The 14178-nt window shown below is 39.7% G+C and overlaps 1 protein-coding gene across 2 annotated transcripts in view; it reads left to right on the top strand.

The window, feature by feature from the left end:
• The window catches only part of LOC124276341 (protein O-linked-mannose beta-1,2-N-acetylglucosaminyltransferase 1-like), a 60288-nt gene that overhangs the window by 35012 nt on the left and 11098 nt on the right, over positions 1 to 14178 (top strand). For both annotated transcript variants that reach the window (XM_046711970.1, XM_046711971.1), the window contains 6 exons: positions 112 to 177; positions 1869 to 1982; positions 3807 to 3924; positions 6333 to 6431; positions 11459 to 11586; positions 12361 to 12431. In XM_046711970.1, the coding sequence (XP_046567926.1) occupies positions 112 to 177; positions 1869 to 1982; positions 3807 to 3924; positions 6333 to 6431; positions 11459 to 11586; positions 12361 to 12431 (596 nt within the window). The remainder of the gene's footprint in view (positions 1 to 111; positions 178 to 1868; positions 1983 to 3806; positions 3925 to 6332; positions 6432 to 11458; positions 11587 to 12360; positions 12432 to 14178) is intronic.

The raw sequence follows: 14178 nt of genomic DNA, 5'->3' as shown, positions 1-14178 counted from the left end.
CTTTACAAGAACAAAACATATTGTATTGCATTCTTCAAATAAGAACTTCTATGCACAAGACCTCAGTTGCCAAAGTGGTAGCAATGACTGACAAATATGTTCTGTTTTCAGGTGCTGCAAGAAAATGTCTTCGAGCTCAGTCGAGGCATGCATGTTGTGGTCCTCAATCAAGCAACAGTAGGTTCATTGTACCACGTATATTTGTGCTGTCACTGTGCTGTCACTGTACTATCACTGTGCTCTCACTGTGTCTGTGCTGTCACTGTACTATCACTGTGCCTGTGCTGTCACTGTACTATCACTGTGCTGTCACTGTGTCTGTGCTGTCACTGTACTATCACTGTGCTGTCACTGTGTCTGTGCTGTCACTGTACTATCACTGTGCTGTCACTGTGCCTGTGCTGTCACTGTGCTATCACTGTGCCTGTGCTGTCACTGTGCCTGTGCTGTCACTGTGCTGTCACTGTGCCTGTGCTGTCACTGTGCTGTCACTGTGCCTGTGCTGTCACTCTGCTGTCACTGTGCTATCAAGGTCAGTCAGACCTGTCATATTCTGTTCATTTTAGTCGGTGATCATGAAAACATTCTTGTCTTCACACCTGCATGATTGAAGCTGAAACTTGGTGTGTTGTTTTGCTTTACAAAATTAAACTTCTGAATCCATGGCTTTGATAAAGTGAAATATAACATATCAAGTAAAAGTAACATTCCTCCAAAATTTTATGGCTCTACAAATTGGATGGAAAACTAGACAACTGATTTATGGTGTCTCATCTGTTAACTTTAAAATATAATTATATAAGGGCATTGTAAATAATATTATAAAATAAAAACTACTACATTGTTCACTTTTGACTTTTCTGATATTTATATTCCCACTAAACCAGCTGATCTAAACAATTACTGGAAGGCCTAGCAAATAACAGTTTATTATGTACCGCATGTTTCAAACCAATATGAGACCCATGAAGATCCGGGTTAGAATTGATCTTCAGTAACCCATGCTTGTCGCAAGAGGCGACCAACAGGATCGGGTGGTCAGGCTCGCTGACTTGTTTGACGCATGTCATCGGTTCCCAATTGCGCATATCGATGCTCATGCTGTTTATCACTGGATTGTCTGGTCCAGACTCAATTATATACAGACCGCTGCCATATAGCTTGAATATTGCTGAGTGCGGCGTAAAACTAAACTCACTCACTAACTCAAACATATATGTGTGGAGTTTGTTACCCAAACCTGTAAGTCTGCTGGACTACTGTAAACAGAATGTTGTCAATCACACTTATGGTCATAAGCTAACAGTAACTGGTATACATTCAGTTGATTTCTGCTGAAAAAATTAAAGAAACGATTTGTGCTTTGTGCGAGTGAGTCACAGACTGTACATATCTGTTAAACATAGAAAGTTAGTGATCAGGAATATTTAGGGGTATATTTTATTGACCTTGTGTTCTCAGTCTCCCATTCAAAAAGCAATCACCAAAAATATTTGTCATCCATCATGTATATAATGTATATGTATATGTTTATGTTCAGCAATGTTCCATCATTCTAAGATGAAATGTTATATTACATCACTATCGGTCCTTTTCCCTTAGAACCCGTGAAGATCCGGGTTAGAATTGATCTTCAGCAACCCATGCTTGTCATAAGCGGCAACTAACGGGATTGTGTGATCAGGCTCGATGACATGATTAACACATGTCATTGTTTCCAGTTGCACAGACTGATGCTCATGATCACTGGATTGTCTGGTCCAGACTGCCGCCAAATAGCTGGATTATTGCATTAAACAACAAACCTTTTCATCAGCTGATGATGACGCAGTGTTTTCATCATCAGTATATTGTTTGTGTTTCCCCAGGGCAGCGTGATGGCGAAGCGGGTGTTTGACACGTACAGTCAGCATGAAGACGAAGCCATGGTGTTGTTCCTCAACATGGTGTCTGATGGCAGGATTGTTATCTTTACCATCAAGGTAACGTACTTTATCTCAAGTCAAATTCAATATGTAAGCAACTTATGAATATATATATGTGTAAACTGGGCCCCGTTTCACAAAGCTATCATAGCGCTACGACTGCTGCACCTCCTATACTGTAACATAGACCTACGACAGTAGTAGCGCTATGATAGCTTTGTGAAACGGGGCCCTGGTGTCAAGACTCATAGTGTCAAGGCTGGTGGTGAAAAGTGGTTGTTAGGGTTTTTTGTTAATTGAAGCCAATTTTTATAGAGATATATGTCAACAATTCCAGCTTGACAGACTGCTTGTTTAACTATTACCACCAATAAATGGTAGACAATTTCAGACAGTAGATTCAAAATCACTGACAACGTTTAGGTCAGTACATCACAAGCCCTGACCATTCTTTTATATATACAGTGAAGCCCCGTTAGTCCGGACTCCGATAATCCGGATGTCTCGCCTCCCGGGGCGATTTCAGCTTGTTACCAATCTATGCCTATATAATTTGCCTCGATAATCCGGAAATTCGGTTTCCGGAACCGGACGGTAAGTAGCTGTCACCAATCAGTAAAATAAACAGTAAATTGCTTCACAGTCCGGACGCTGTAAGTCGTGTTCACGAACCGTAACAACACCTCCCGGCGATGTTTACTTAATTAACTGGCCAACTGGGTTGTTGTTTTAATTAGACATTAAAAGCTCCCGACTGAAGATACTGTACATTTACACTTTGATTGACACCACAATACAAAGGCGTGGATGACAAGTGAGCTGTTTTGTGATTGGTTAATGTACTTTGACAGACAGATGCGGTCACGTGGACTTAAAGTGATTTTGCTTTACGACAATGCTGCAAGTCACAAGTGTGCTTCGCTAACTTTGAGAAATGTGACCAAATACCACGTCTCATATTCAACCGATGGATGCAGGAATAACTCGGACATTCAAGGCATACTACAATAGATCGCTTGTTAGACATTACCTCACCTGTGCTGAGGAAGGACGTGATCAGACACGTCGGATCAACATGCGGATGTCACTCGGTAAAATTATTGATGTGATGAATTAAAAGCTTTACATTAAATGCTTATTTGTTTTATCCAGATTCGTGTCGTTTTTGTAATAGTTAGGGAAGCAACTTGGGTCTTGATTCAGTAGTCCGGACTATTCGCAATCCGGACGAATTTACTGAGAAACGCAACCGTCCGGATTAACGAGGCTTCACTGTATACCAATCGATAAACAGTAGTTTGTAACATTCTGTGGGCAAATTGTGTGCTTAATACCAAACAATTACTTGGTTATCAAATGCCACAGATTCACTTCCAGTATATTGATAATGAATATATTGTGTCTGATGCAGATTTTTATCACCCTGGTTTTTGAAACAGGATATAGCGTGTCTGTCTGTCGTCAGTGAAAATGATAGAAGTGCTTATATTTAGAGCAGAACTCAAAACCATAAAATATTTCTTAATCATGGTAATTGCTGTGCAGATTAATCTAGTGGTGAACTGGTGCCTTTTGATGATTTAACTTCAGTACTGTTAAAAGCAGCATGGAACAAAACTGACTCACAGTACAAGCTGACAAGTGTGTTACACAAGGTACCCTGTAAGATGAATGTGTGGAAAAGATGCTTTAGGACATACCTTAAGCAATATGTCTTCGCTGTCCCGCCGGCTGGTGAGAGACTAACGCTGCTGGATCAGATCGGGTCTCCCTCGACTGCTGCACATGCAGGGGTGCTCGGGTGTTTCTGCCACGTTCCGAACACCGCCAAGTTAAACACACAATAATCAGTTCAATCACTTTCCTCCCATATCATTTCAGGATGAGGCTACATTCCACTTAAAGTCTGTGGCACGCACGTTCTTACGGAACCTTGGCAGTGAGAAAGCTGAAGCTCTCAACTGGCGGGATATGTGGTGTTTTGCTGCTTTCAAGGGAGGTAAGTGTTGTGATGTCACACTCAGCAATGTTCCAGCTATGTGGCGTCCATCTGTAAATAATCAAGTCGGGCCCTGATGGTATTGGTAATAACTTCCTTAGGCATACTGCATAAGTGCTGTCTTACCCCCTCAGTTTAATATTAAATAAGTCTTTAGACTTAACAAATTTTGCCAGAGCATGGAAACGTGCTTCCGTAATACCCATTCATAAGAAAGAATGTGTTAATGAATGTAGCAATTATAGACCAGTGTCTCTCACATGTTGTTTATCTAAAGTCTTTGAAAAATGTGTTCTCAAATACGTCTTTAATTTTTTAAAGACAATGGTATTATAAATAAATTACAGTCTGGTTTTATTCCTGGTGATTCAGCAACTTATCAAGTATGAGATTTGTATAACTTCATTTCAAGTGCCATGGATAAAGGTAAAGAAGTAAGAGCTGTCTTTTGTGATATAAGCCAGGCCTTTGATAAAGTGTGGCATAAGGGACTTCTATACAAATTACAATTATATGGAATATGTGGTAAATTACTTGATTGGTTTGATAGTTATCTTCATGAAAGAGTTGAGAAAGTTGTTATAAACGGTTACAGTTCTGAGTATAGATCTGTAATAGCTGGTGTCGCCCAAGGATCTGTGCTTGGGCCATTATTATTCTTGTCTAAATAAATGATCTTGTTGAAAATATAGATTGCCATATAAGACTCTTTTCTGATGACACTTCACTTTATGTTATAATAGAAGATCCTACCGAAGATGCTATGCACCTCAATAAAGATTTAGAAATGATTTCTCCATGGGCAGTACGGTGGCAAGTTCTAAGACTGAAACTATACAGTTTAGTAAAAGACGTTCCATAGAGACTAGTCCGAGATTATTTATGCAAAATATTCCTATAAATAAAGTTTCCGAGCACAAACATTTAGGCCTCTGGTTTCAAAAAGATGCCAGTTGGACTGCACAGATAAATTCTCTATTTAATAAAGTTCACCAACATTAACTTGTTTAAGGAGTTACAAATATCAATTATCAAGAAAAACACTATTTGTTATGTATAAATCCTGTATTCTGCCATTATTTGATTAGTGTAGTTGTATATGGGATAATTGTACAGTTAGCCAGGCATCAATGCTTGAAAAATTGCAGCTTGATGCACTAAGAACAATATGTGGGGCTACAAGGGGAAAAAGGCATAATAAACTATATTCAGAAACTGATCTTTTACCTCTAGTAGTTTTGAAATTCTGAATAAAATATTTTTGGCGTTTCCATGGCAACAAGTTTGACTTAGCCTGAAATCGGTGGTTATGCTCTTTTCCGGAGCTGAACTCTAAAACCGTTCACTATTTCTTCACCAAACTTGGCACATAGATAGATCTGGTGGTGTACTGGTGCCTTTTGGTAGTTTTGGATTTCTGAATAAAATATATTTGGCATTTCTGTGGCAACAAGTTTGACTTAGACTGAAATTGCTGTTTGTGCTTTTTTCCCGAGCTGAACTTAAAAAAAGCTATTTCTTCACCAAACTTGGCACATAGATAGATCTGGTGGTGTACTGGTGCCTTTTGGTAGTTTTGGAATTCTGAATACAATATTTTTGGCGTTTCCATGGCAACAAGTTTGACTTAGCCTGAAATTGGTGGTAGTGCTCTTTTCCAGAGCTGAACTCTAAAACCGTTCACTATTTTTTTACCAAACCTGGCACATAGATTGGTCTGGTGGTGTACTGGTGCCTTTTGGTAGTTTTGGAATTCTGAATAAAATATTTTTGGCATTTCCATGGCAACAAGTTTGACATAGACTGAATCTGGTGATAGTTCTCCTTTCTGAAGCAGAACTTTAAAAACCTTTAAATACTCTCCTTCCACTTTTCTATATACACACCTAAATATTTGACATAATCATAGCTCGTAGACATAATCATGAAGAGTATTTTGCCATTGCGGGGGATATTGATGACTTTGTCTTCTTGTTAATCCTCTTGGCACGGTTGATAATCGGGAAGTAGTGATTGCGCGGTGAATCAAATGCTCTAAGCCGGCATGGGTCTGAGCAGTCTAATCAGGGTCCCTTATATTATAGAGATAAAGAGACTGACGAGTGTAAATGGCAGCCATGTTAGAAAATGATCGTAAAACTAAACCGGCATTTTATTTTGGCCCCTCGGGGTGCCGGTTTAGACAGATTTATTATGGTTTACTATGTACCTGTAAATATCAGGGTTATACAGGTCTAGTTTCCCATGTTGTTTTCCCATAAAGAATCCGTAATTAAACTGTCATATACTTTAATGTGCATGAAGGACTATGAACATCAGGTTGTATTCAGATTGTATTTACCTGATAATATCATGTTTTATGTGGTGACTCTATTTTGATATGTATGTATACATATATATCGTTGTAGGAAAGAAGTTAGGAGAGGCACATGGTAAATCCCCCAATCTGTCATCTTGGGGTGAACGAGCAGTCTTCAAGGTGGACATCCCTCTGTCGAGGATAGCAGGTGGGTACTTTTTTGTCCCCGCAACACGTTTTGCAGGGGGTATTAAAATGGACTCCGTTCGTGCGTCTGTCCGTGGGTCCGTGCACATTTGTCTTTTCCGAGCATAACTCTAAAACTGTTCAATATTTCTTCACCAAACTTGGCACATAGATAGATCTGGTGGTGTACTGGTGCCTTTTGGTAGTTTTGGATTTCCGAATCAAATATTTTTTGCTATTCCATGGCAACAAGTTTGACTTAGACTGAAATTGGTGGTAGTGCTCTTTTCCGGAGCAGAACTCTAAAACCGTTCCATATTTCTTCACCAAACTTGGCACATAGATAGATCTGGTGGTGAACTGGTGCCTTTTGGTAGTTTTGGAATTCTGAATAAAATATATTTTGCCTTTCCATGGCAACAAGTTTGACTTAGACTGAAATTGGTGGTAGTGCTCTTTTCCAGAGCAGAACTCTAAAACCGTTCACTATTTCTTCACCAAACTTGGCACATAGATAGATCTGGTGGTGTACTGGTGCCTTTTGGTAGTTTTGGAATTCTGAATAAAATATTTTTGGCGTTTCCATGGCAACAAGTTTGACTTAGACTGAAATTGGTGGTAGTGCTCTTTTCCAGAGCAGAACTCTAAAACCGTTCACTATTTCTTCACCAAACTTGGCACATAGATAGATCTGGTGGTGTACTGGTGCCTTTTGGTAGTTTTGGAATTCTGAATAAAATATTTTTGGCGTTTCCATGGCAACAAGTTTGACTTAGCCTGAAATTGGTGGTAGTGCTCTTTTCCAGAGCAGAACTCTAAAACCGTTCAATATTTCTTCACCAAACTTGGCACATAGATAGATCTGGTGGTGTACTGGTGCCTTTTGGTAGTTTTGGAATTCTGAATAAAACAATTTTGGCGTTTCCATGGCAACAAGTTTGACTTAGACTGAAATTGGTGGTAGTGCTCTTTTCCAGAGCAGAACTCTAAAACCGTTCACTATTTCTTCACCAAACTTGGCACATAGATAGATCTGGTGGTGTACTGGTGCCTTTTGGTAGTTTTGGAATTCTGAATAAAACAATTTTTTTGGCGTTTCCATGGCAACAAGTTTGACTTAGCCTGAAATTGGTGGTAGTGCTCTTTTCCAGAGCAGAACTCTAAAACCGTTCACTATTTCTTCACCAAACTTGACACATAGATAGATCTGGTGGTGTACTGGTGCCTTTTGGTAGTTTTGGAATTCTGAATAAAATTTTGGCGTTTCCATGGCAACAAGTTTGACTTAGACCTGAAATTGGTGGTAGTGCTCTTTTCCAGAGCAGAACTCTAAAACCGTTCACTATTTCTTCACCAAACTTGGCACATAGATAGATCTGGTGGTGTACTGGTGCCTTTTGGTAGTTTTGGAATTCTGAATAAAATATTTTGGCATTTCCATGGCAACAAGTTTGACTTAGACTGAAATTGGTGGTAGTGCTCTTTTCCAGAGCAGAACTCTAAAACCGTTCACTATTTCTTCACCAAACTTGACACATAGATAGATCTGGTGGTGTACTGGTGCCTTTTGGTAGTTTTGGAATTCTGAATAAAATATTTTTGGCATTTCCATGGCAACAAGTTTGACTTAGCCTGAAATTGGTGGTAGTGCTCTTTTCCAGAGCAGAACTCTAAAACCGTTCACTATTTCTTCACCAAACTTGGCACATAGATAGATCTGGTGGTGTACTGGTGCCTTTTGGTAGTTTTGGAATTCTGAATAAAACATATTTTGGCGTTTCCGTGGCAACAAGTTTGACTTAGCCTGAAATTGGTGGTAGTGCTCTTTTCCAGAGCAGAACTCTAAAACCGTTCACTATTTCTTCACCAAACTTGACACATAGATAGATCTGGTGGTGTACTGGTGCCTTTTGGTAGTTTTGGAATTCTGAATAAAATATATTTTGGCGTTTCCATGGCAACAAGTTTGACTTAGACTGAAATTGGTGGTAGTGCTCTTTCCCAGAGCAGAACTCTAAAACCGTTCACTATTTCTTCACCAAACTTGGCACATAGATAGATCTGGTGGTGTACTGGTGCCTTTTGGTAGTTTTGGAATTCTGAATAAAATATATTTTGGCGTTTCCATGGCAACAAGTTTGACTTAGACTGAAATTGGTGGTAGTGCTCTTTTCCAGAGCAGAACTCTAAAACCGTTCACTATTTCTTCACCAAACTTGGCACATAGATAGATCTGGTGGTGTACTGGTGCCTTTTGGTAGTTTTGGAATTCTGAATAAAAATATTTTGGCATTTCCATGGCAACAAGTTTGACTTAGCCTGAAATTGGTGGTAGTGCTCTTTTCCAGAGCAGAACTCTAAAACCGTTCACTATTTCTTCACCAAACTTGACACATAGATAGATCTGGTGGTGTACTGGTGCCTTTTGGTAGTTTTGGAATTCTGAATAAAATATTTTGGCGTTTCCATGGCAACAAGTTTGACTTAGCCTGAAATTGGTGGTAGTGCTCTTTCCAGAGCAGAACTCTAAAACCGTTCACTATTTCTTCACCAAACTTGGCACATAGATAGATCTGGTGGTGTACTGGTGCCTTTTGGTAGTTTTGGAATTCTGAATAAAATATTTTGGCGTTTCCATGGCAACAAGTTTGACTTAGACTGAAATTGGTGGTAGTGCTCTTTTCCAGAGCAGAACTCTAAAACCGTTCACTATTTCTTCACCAAACTTGGCACATAGATAGATCTGGTGGTGTACTGGTGCCTTTTGGTAGTTTTGGAATTCTGAATAAAACAATTTTTGGCTTTTCCATGGCAACAAGTTTGACTTAGACTGAAATTGGTGGTAGTGCTCTTTTCCAGAGCAGAACTCTAAAACCGTTCACTATTTCTTCACCAAACTTGGCACATAGATAGATCTGGTGGTGTACTGGTGCCTTTTGGTAGTTTTGGAATTCTGAATAAAAATATTTTTGGCGTTTCCATGGCAACAAGTTTGACTTAGACTGAAATTGGTGGTAGTGCTCTTTTCCAGAGCAGAACTCTAAAACCGTTCACTATTTCTTCACCAAACTTGGCACATAGATAGATCTGGTGGTGTACTGGTGCCTTTTGGTAGTTTTGGAATTCTGAATAAAATATATTTTGGCGTTTCCATGGCAACAAGTTTGACTTAGACTGAAATTGGTGGTAGTGCTCTTTTCCAGAGCAGAACTCTAAAACCGTTCACTATTTCTTCACCAAACTTGGCACATAGATAGATCTGGTGGTGTACTGGTGCCTTTTGGTAGTTTTGGAATTCTGAATAAAATATTTTTGGCGTTTCCATGGCAACAAGTTTGACTTAGACTGAAATTGGTGGTAGTGCTCTTTTCCAGAGCAGAACTCTAAAACCGTTCACTATTTCTTCACCAAACTTGGCACATAGATAGATCTGGTGGTGTACTGGTGCCTTTTGGTAGTTTTGGAATTCTGAATAAAATATTTTTGGCGTTTCCATGGCAACAAGTTTGACTTAGACTGAAATTGGTGGTAGTGCTCTTTTCCAGAGCTGAACTCTAAAACCGTTCACTATTTCTTCACCAAACTTGGCACATAGATAGATCTGGTGGTGTACTGGTGCCTTTTGGTAGTTTTGGAATTCTGAATAAAATATTTTTGGCGTTTCCATGGCAACAAGTTTGACTTAGACTGAAATTGGTGGTAGTGCTCTTTTCCAGAGCAGAACTCTAAAACCGTTCAATGTTTCTTCACCAAACTTGGCACATAGATAGATCTGGTGGTGTACTGGTGCCTTTTGGTAGTTTTGGAATTCTGAATAAAATATGTTTTGCATTTCCATGGCAACAAGTTTGACTTAGACTGAAATTGGTGGTAGTGCTCTTTTCCAGAGCAGAACTTTAAAACTGTTCACTATTTCATCACGAAATTTCATACATAGGTAGGTCTAGTGGTGAACTGGTGCCTTTTGCTAGTGTTGGATTTCTGAATAAAATGGGTTTTTTTTGCATTTCCATGGCAACAATTTTGGCTTTAACTGAATTTGGTGGTAGTGCTCCTTTCTGGAGCAGAACTCTAAAACCCTTCAGTACTCTCCTTCCACTTAGCTATATACACACCAAAATATTTGACATAATCATAACTCGTAGACATATTCATGAAGAGTATTTTGCCATTGTGGGGGATATTGATGACTTTGTCTTCTTGTTTCATATACATTGTAGCTACACATATCTTCCTCTCTATCCCGTGTAGCAGTTTGACACAGAGTTTTGTCCTTCGGTGTAGCAGGATCCTGTGACCATTAGTTTAAGTCCTAGATTCACCCTCATTATACTTCTTGTAACCATACCGGCGTCCCTGAGGTGCAACAAATGGGGAAATGTGTAACACGCACATCATGGGATAGGCGTCGTATAGTAGGACATCAGAATACAAATCGTATTGCAGCCTTGATGTATCATTACACCTCTACATATCAGTACTACTATTGACAGTATCATTCAAACACACTCACTCAAAATTTCGACTCAGTTTAGATTCAGTGCAGGATAAATCAAACATTTGTCTTCCATTTTATGGACCGCCTCCGTGGTGTAGTGGTAAGAGCGTCCGCCCGGAGAGTGGAAGGTCGTGGGTTTGATCCCCGACCGCGTCATACCAAAAGACGTTAAAATATGGTACTTGTTGGTTCCTGTCTGGCACTCAGCATTAATGGATACAACAAGGACTGGTCGGCTCGGAGTCAGTATAATGTGTCTGAGTGGGGTATTCATGCTTCACTGCGGCATGGTATCTCAGTGGGCTAGCACTATAAAACCAGCTTAAATCTGGGCTAGTACAAGCAGCCACACATACACATACACACGCATGCACATCGTCATATGAGTGAAATATTCTCAAGCACAACGTAAAACCCAATTTCACCTCACCTCATTCAAACACACTCACTCAAATTTTTGACTCAGTTCAGATTCAGTGCAAGATAAATCAAACATTTGTCTTCCTTTTTGTGAGCAGTTGAAGGTGAGCTACATGTTGTGTTTCTTGTAGATGCTGAGTGTGAGTGGCCAGACGATGATGTCGGGAGGAGGAGGAAGGCCTTCTGTAGTAAGGTGGAGGGGTACGGCAGTGTGTGTAGCTGCTCTGACCCAGCTCCCATCATCTTCAAGCCAGAACCGGTAGGTGGTCGCCAGAGACATTACAGCTAGTTAGGGACTGTTCATAATTTATGGCAAGGTGGTGTGATGATGATTATAAGGGGGTCACTCATTTTGTTCTGGGGTGGTAGGGGGGTACATAACATCATTAAAACATTATGCTTAATGATTATGGGAATGGGGGAGGGGTAAGTGATTTTGTACATGACATGCAGGGGGGTCACTTACTTTGTACATAAACTTTAGGGGGGTCATTCGCATTGTACATGCTTCTCCATAAAAATCATCAAAAACACACCCACCCCACCCCACCCCAGCCATAAATTATGACAATATTTTCAAAGCAAACCATGTTATGTGCAATCTAATGTAATTAAACCTGACCAACATTAAAGAGGTTTATGAGCCTTTATTAATTACCAGCCAGATATTTGATTATAATTGTCTGTATTACAAGATGCCAAACTTAACATTCAGTGTGTGAAAATCAAAATTACACTGTTTATGTTTACAAATTCCTTGTGTAGGGATTAAGCAGCTCAGATTTAGCCTAGTGGGGAAATGAATTAAGATACAGGGCCCAGTTCAAAGAGATCTTAGTGCCTAGGTGTCAGTAACTGTCATACTTTAACACAGGCTGACGATCGTCATAGCATTGACATTGTGATATTGTGCAGTGGAGCCCGGAAGTTAGGTAAAGATGAAGGTGTTGTGGTGCAACATACAAGGGAAAGTTCGTGTATATTTTATCTCTAATATTGTGTCAGTGCATTTCATTTGCAATTTATTTTTCAGCTGCAAAACAGGAACATAGACTCTATTCCAGTGGCCGTTATAGCCAGTGACCGGCCACATTACTTATATAGGTGGGTGAATTACTCCATGCTGTTGATAATGCTCGGCCTATTATTATGCTTTTCAGATACTAGTCCCGTTGATATAGCCATCAAGAATGGCAAATGTCCACTAGTCCTTATCTGGAGATTGATGCACCAGTTAAGCCACTAGTCCTTATGATACAGCCATTAAAATGTCCACTAGTCCTTATCTGGAGATTGATGCACCAGTTAAGCCACTAGTCCTTATGATACAGCCATTAAAATGTCCACTAGTCCTTATCTGGAGATTGATGCACCAGTTAAGCCACTAGTCATTATGATACAGTCATTAAAATGTCCACTAGATCTTATCTGGAGATTGATGCACCATTTTATCCACTAGTCCTTATGATACAGCCATTAAAATATCCACTAGTCCTTATCTTGAGATTGATGCACCAGTTAAGCCACTATTCCTACAGTCATTAAAATGAGATTTATGATACAGCCATTAAAATGTCCACTAGTCCTTATCTTGAGATTGATGCACCAGTTAAGCCACTAGTCCTTATGATACAGTCATTAAAATGTCCACTAGTCCTTATCTGGAGATTGATGCACCAGTTAAGCCACTAGTCCTTATGATACAGCCATTAAAATGTCCACTAGTCCTTATCTGAGATTGATGCACCAGTTAAGCCACTAGTCCTTATGATACAGCCATTAAAATGTCCACTAGTCCTTATCTGGAGATTGATGCACCAGTTAAGCCACTAGTCCTTATGATACAGCCATTAAAATGTCCACTAGTCCTTATCTGGAGATTGATGCACCAGTTAAGCCACTAGTCCTTATGATACAGCCACAATTAAAATGTCCACTAGTCCTTATTGGAGTCCTTATTGATGCACCTTAGTTGAGCACCATTGATGCACAGTTAAGTCCCACTAGTCCTTATGATACTAAGCCATTAAAATGTCCACTAGTCTTGAGATTGATGCACCAGTTGGAGATTGATGCACCAGATCATTAAGCCACTAGTCCTTAAGTGATACAGCCATTAAAATGCACCTTATCTGGAGATTGATGCACCAGTTAAGCCCAGTCCTTATGATACAGCCATTAAAATGTCCACTAGTCCTTATCTGATACAGCCATTAAAATGTCCACTAGTCCTTATCTGGAGATTGATGCACCAGTTAAGCCACTAGTCCTTATGATACTGCTTTTAAAATGTCCACTAGTCCTTATCTGAGATTGAGATTGATGCACCAGTTAAGCCACTAGTCCTTATGATACAGCCATTAAAATGTCCACTAGTCCTTATCTGGAGATTGATGCACCAGTTAAGCCACTAGTCCTTATGATACTGCATATGATACTGCTTTAAAATGTCCACTAGTCCTTATCTGGAGATTGATGCACCAGTTAAGCCCCTAGTCCTTATGATACAGCCATTAAAATGTCCACTAGTCCTTATCTTGAGATTGATGCACCAGTTAAGCCACTAGTCCTTATGATACAGTCATTAACATGTCCACTAGTCCTTATCTTGAGATTGATGCACCAGTTAAGCCCCCCAGTCCTTATGATACAGCCATTAAAATGTCCACTAGTCCTTATCTGGAGATTGATGCACCAGTTAAGCCACTAGTCCTTATGATACAGCCATTAAAATGTCCACTAGTCCTTATCTGGAGATTGATGCACCAGTTAAGCCACTAGTCCTTATGATACAGTCATTAAAATGTCCACTAGTCCTTATCTGGAGATTGATGCACCAGTTAAGCCACTA

Source organism: Haliotis rubra, unplaced genomic scaffold, assembly GCF_003918875.1.
Source record: "Haliotis rubra isolate DU_JTF1 unplaced genomic scaffold, ASM391887v1 Scf208, whole genome shotgun sequence".
Classification (NCBI taxonomy): domain Eukaryota; kingdom Metazoa; phylum Mollusca; class Gastropoda; order Lepetellida; family Haliotidae; genus Haliotis; species Haliotis rubra.
The sequence above is the reverse complement of the archived record's forward strand: the minus strand, read 5'-3'. Positions and strand labels throughout refer to the sequence as shown.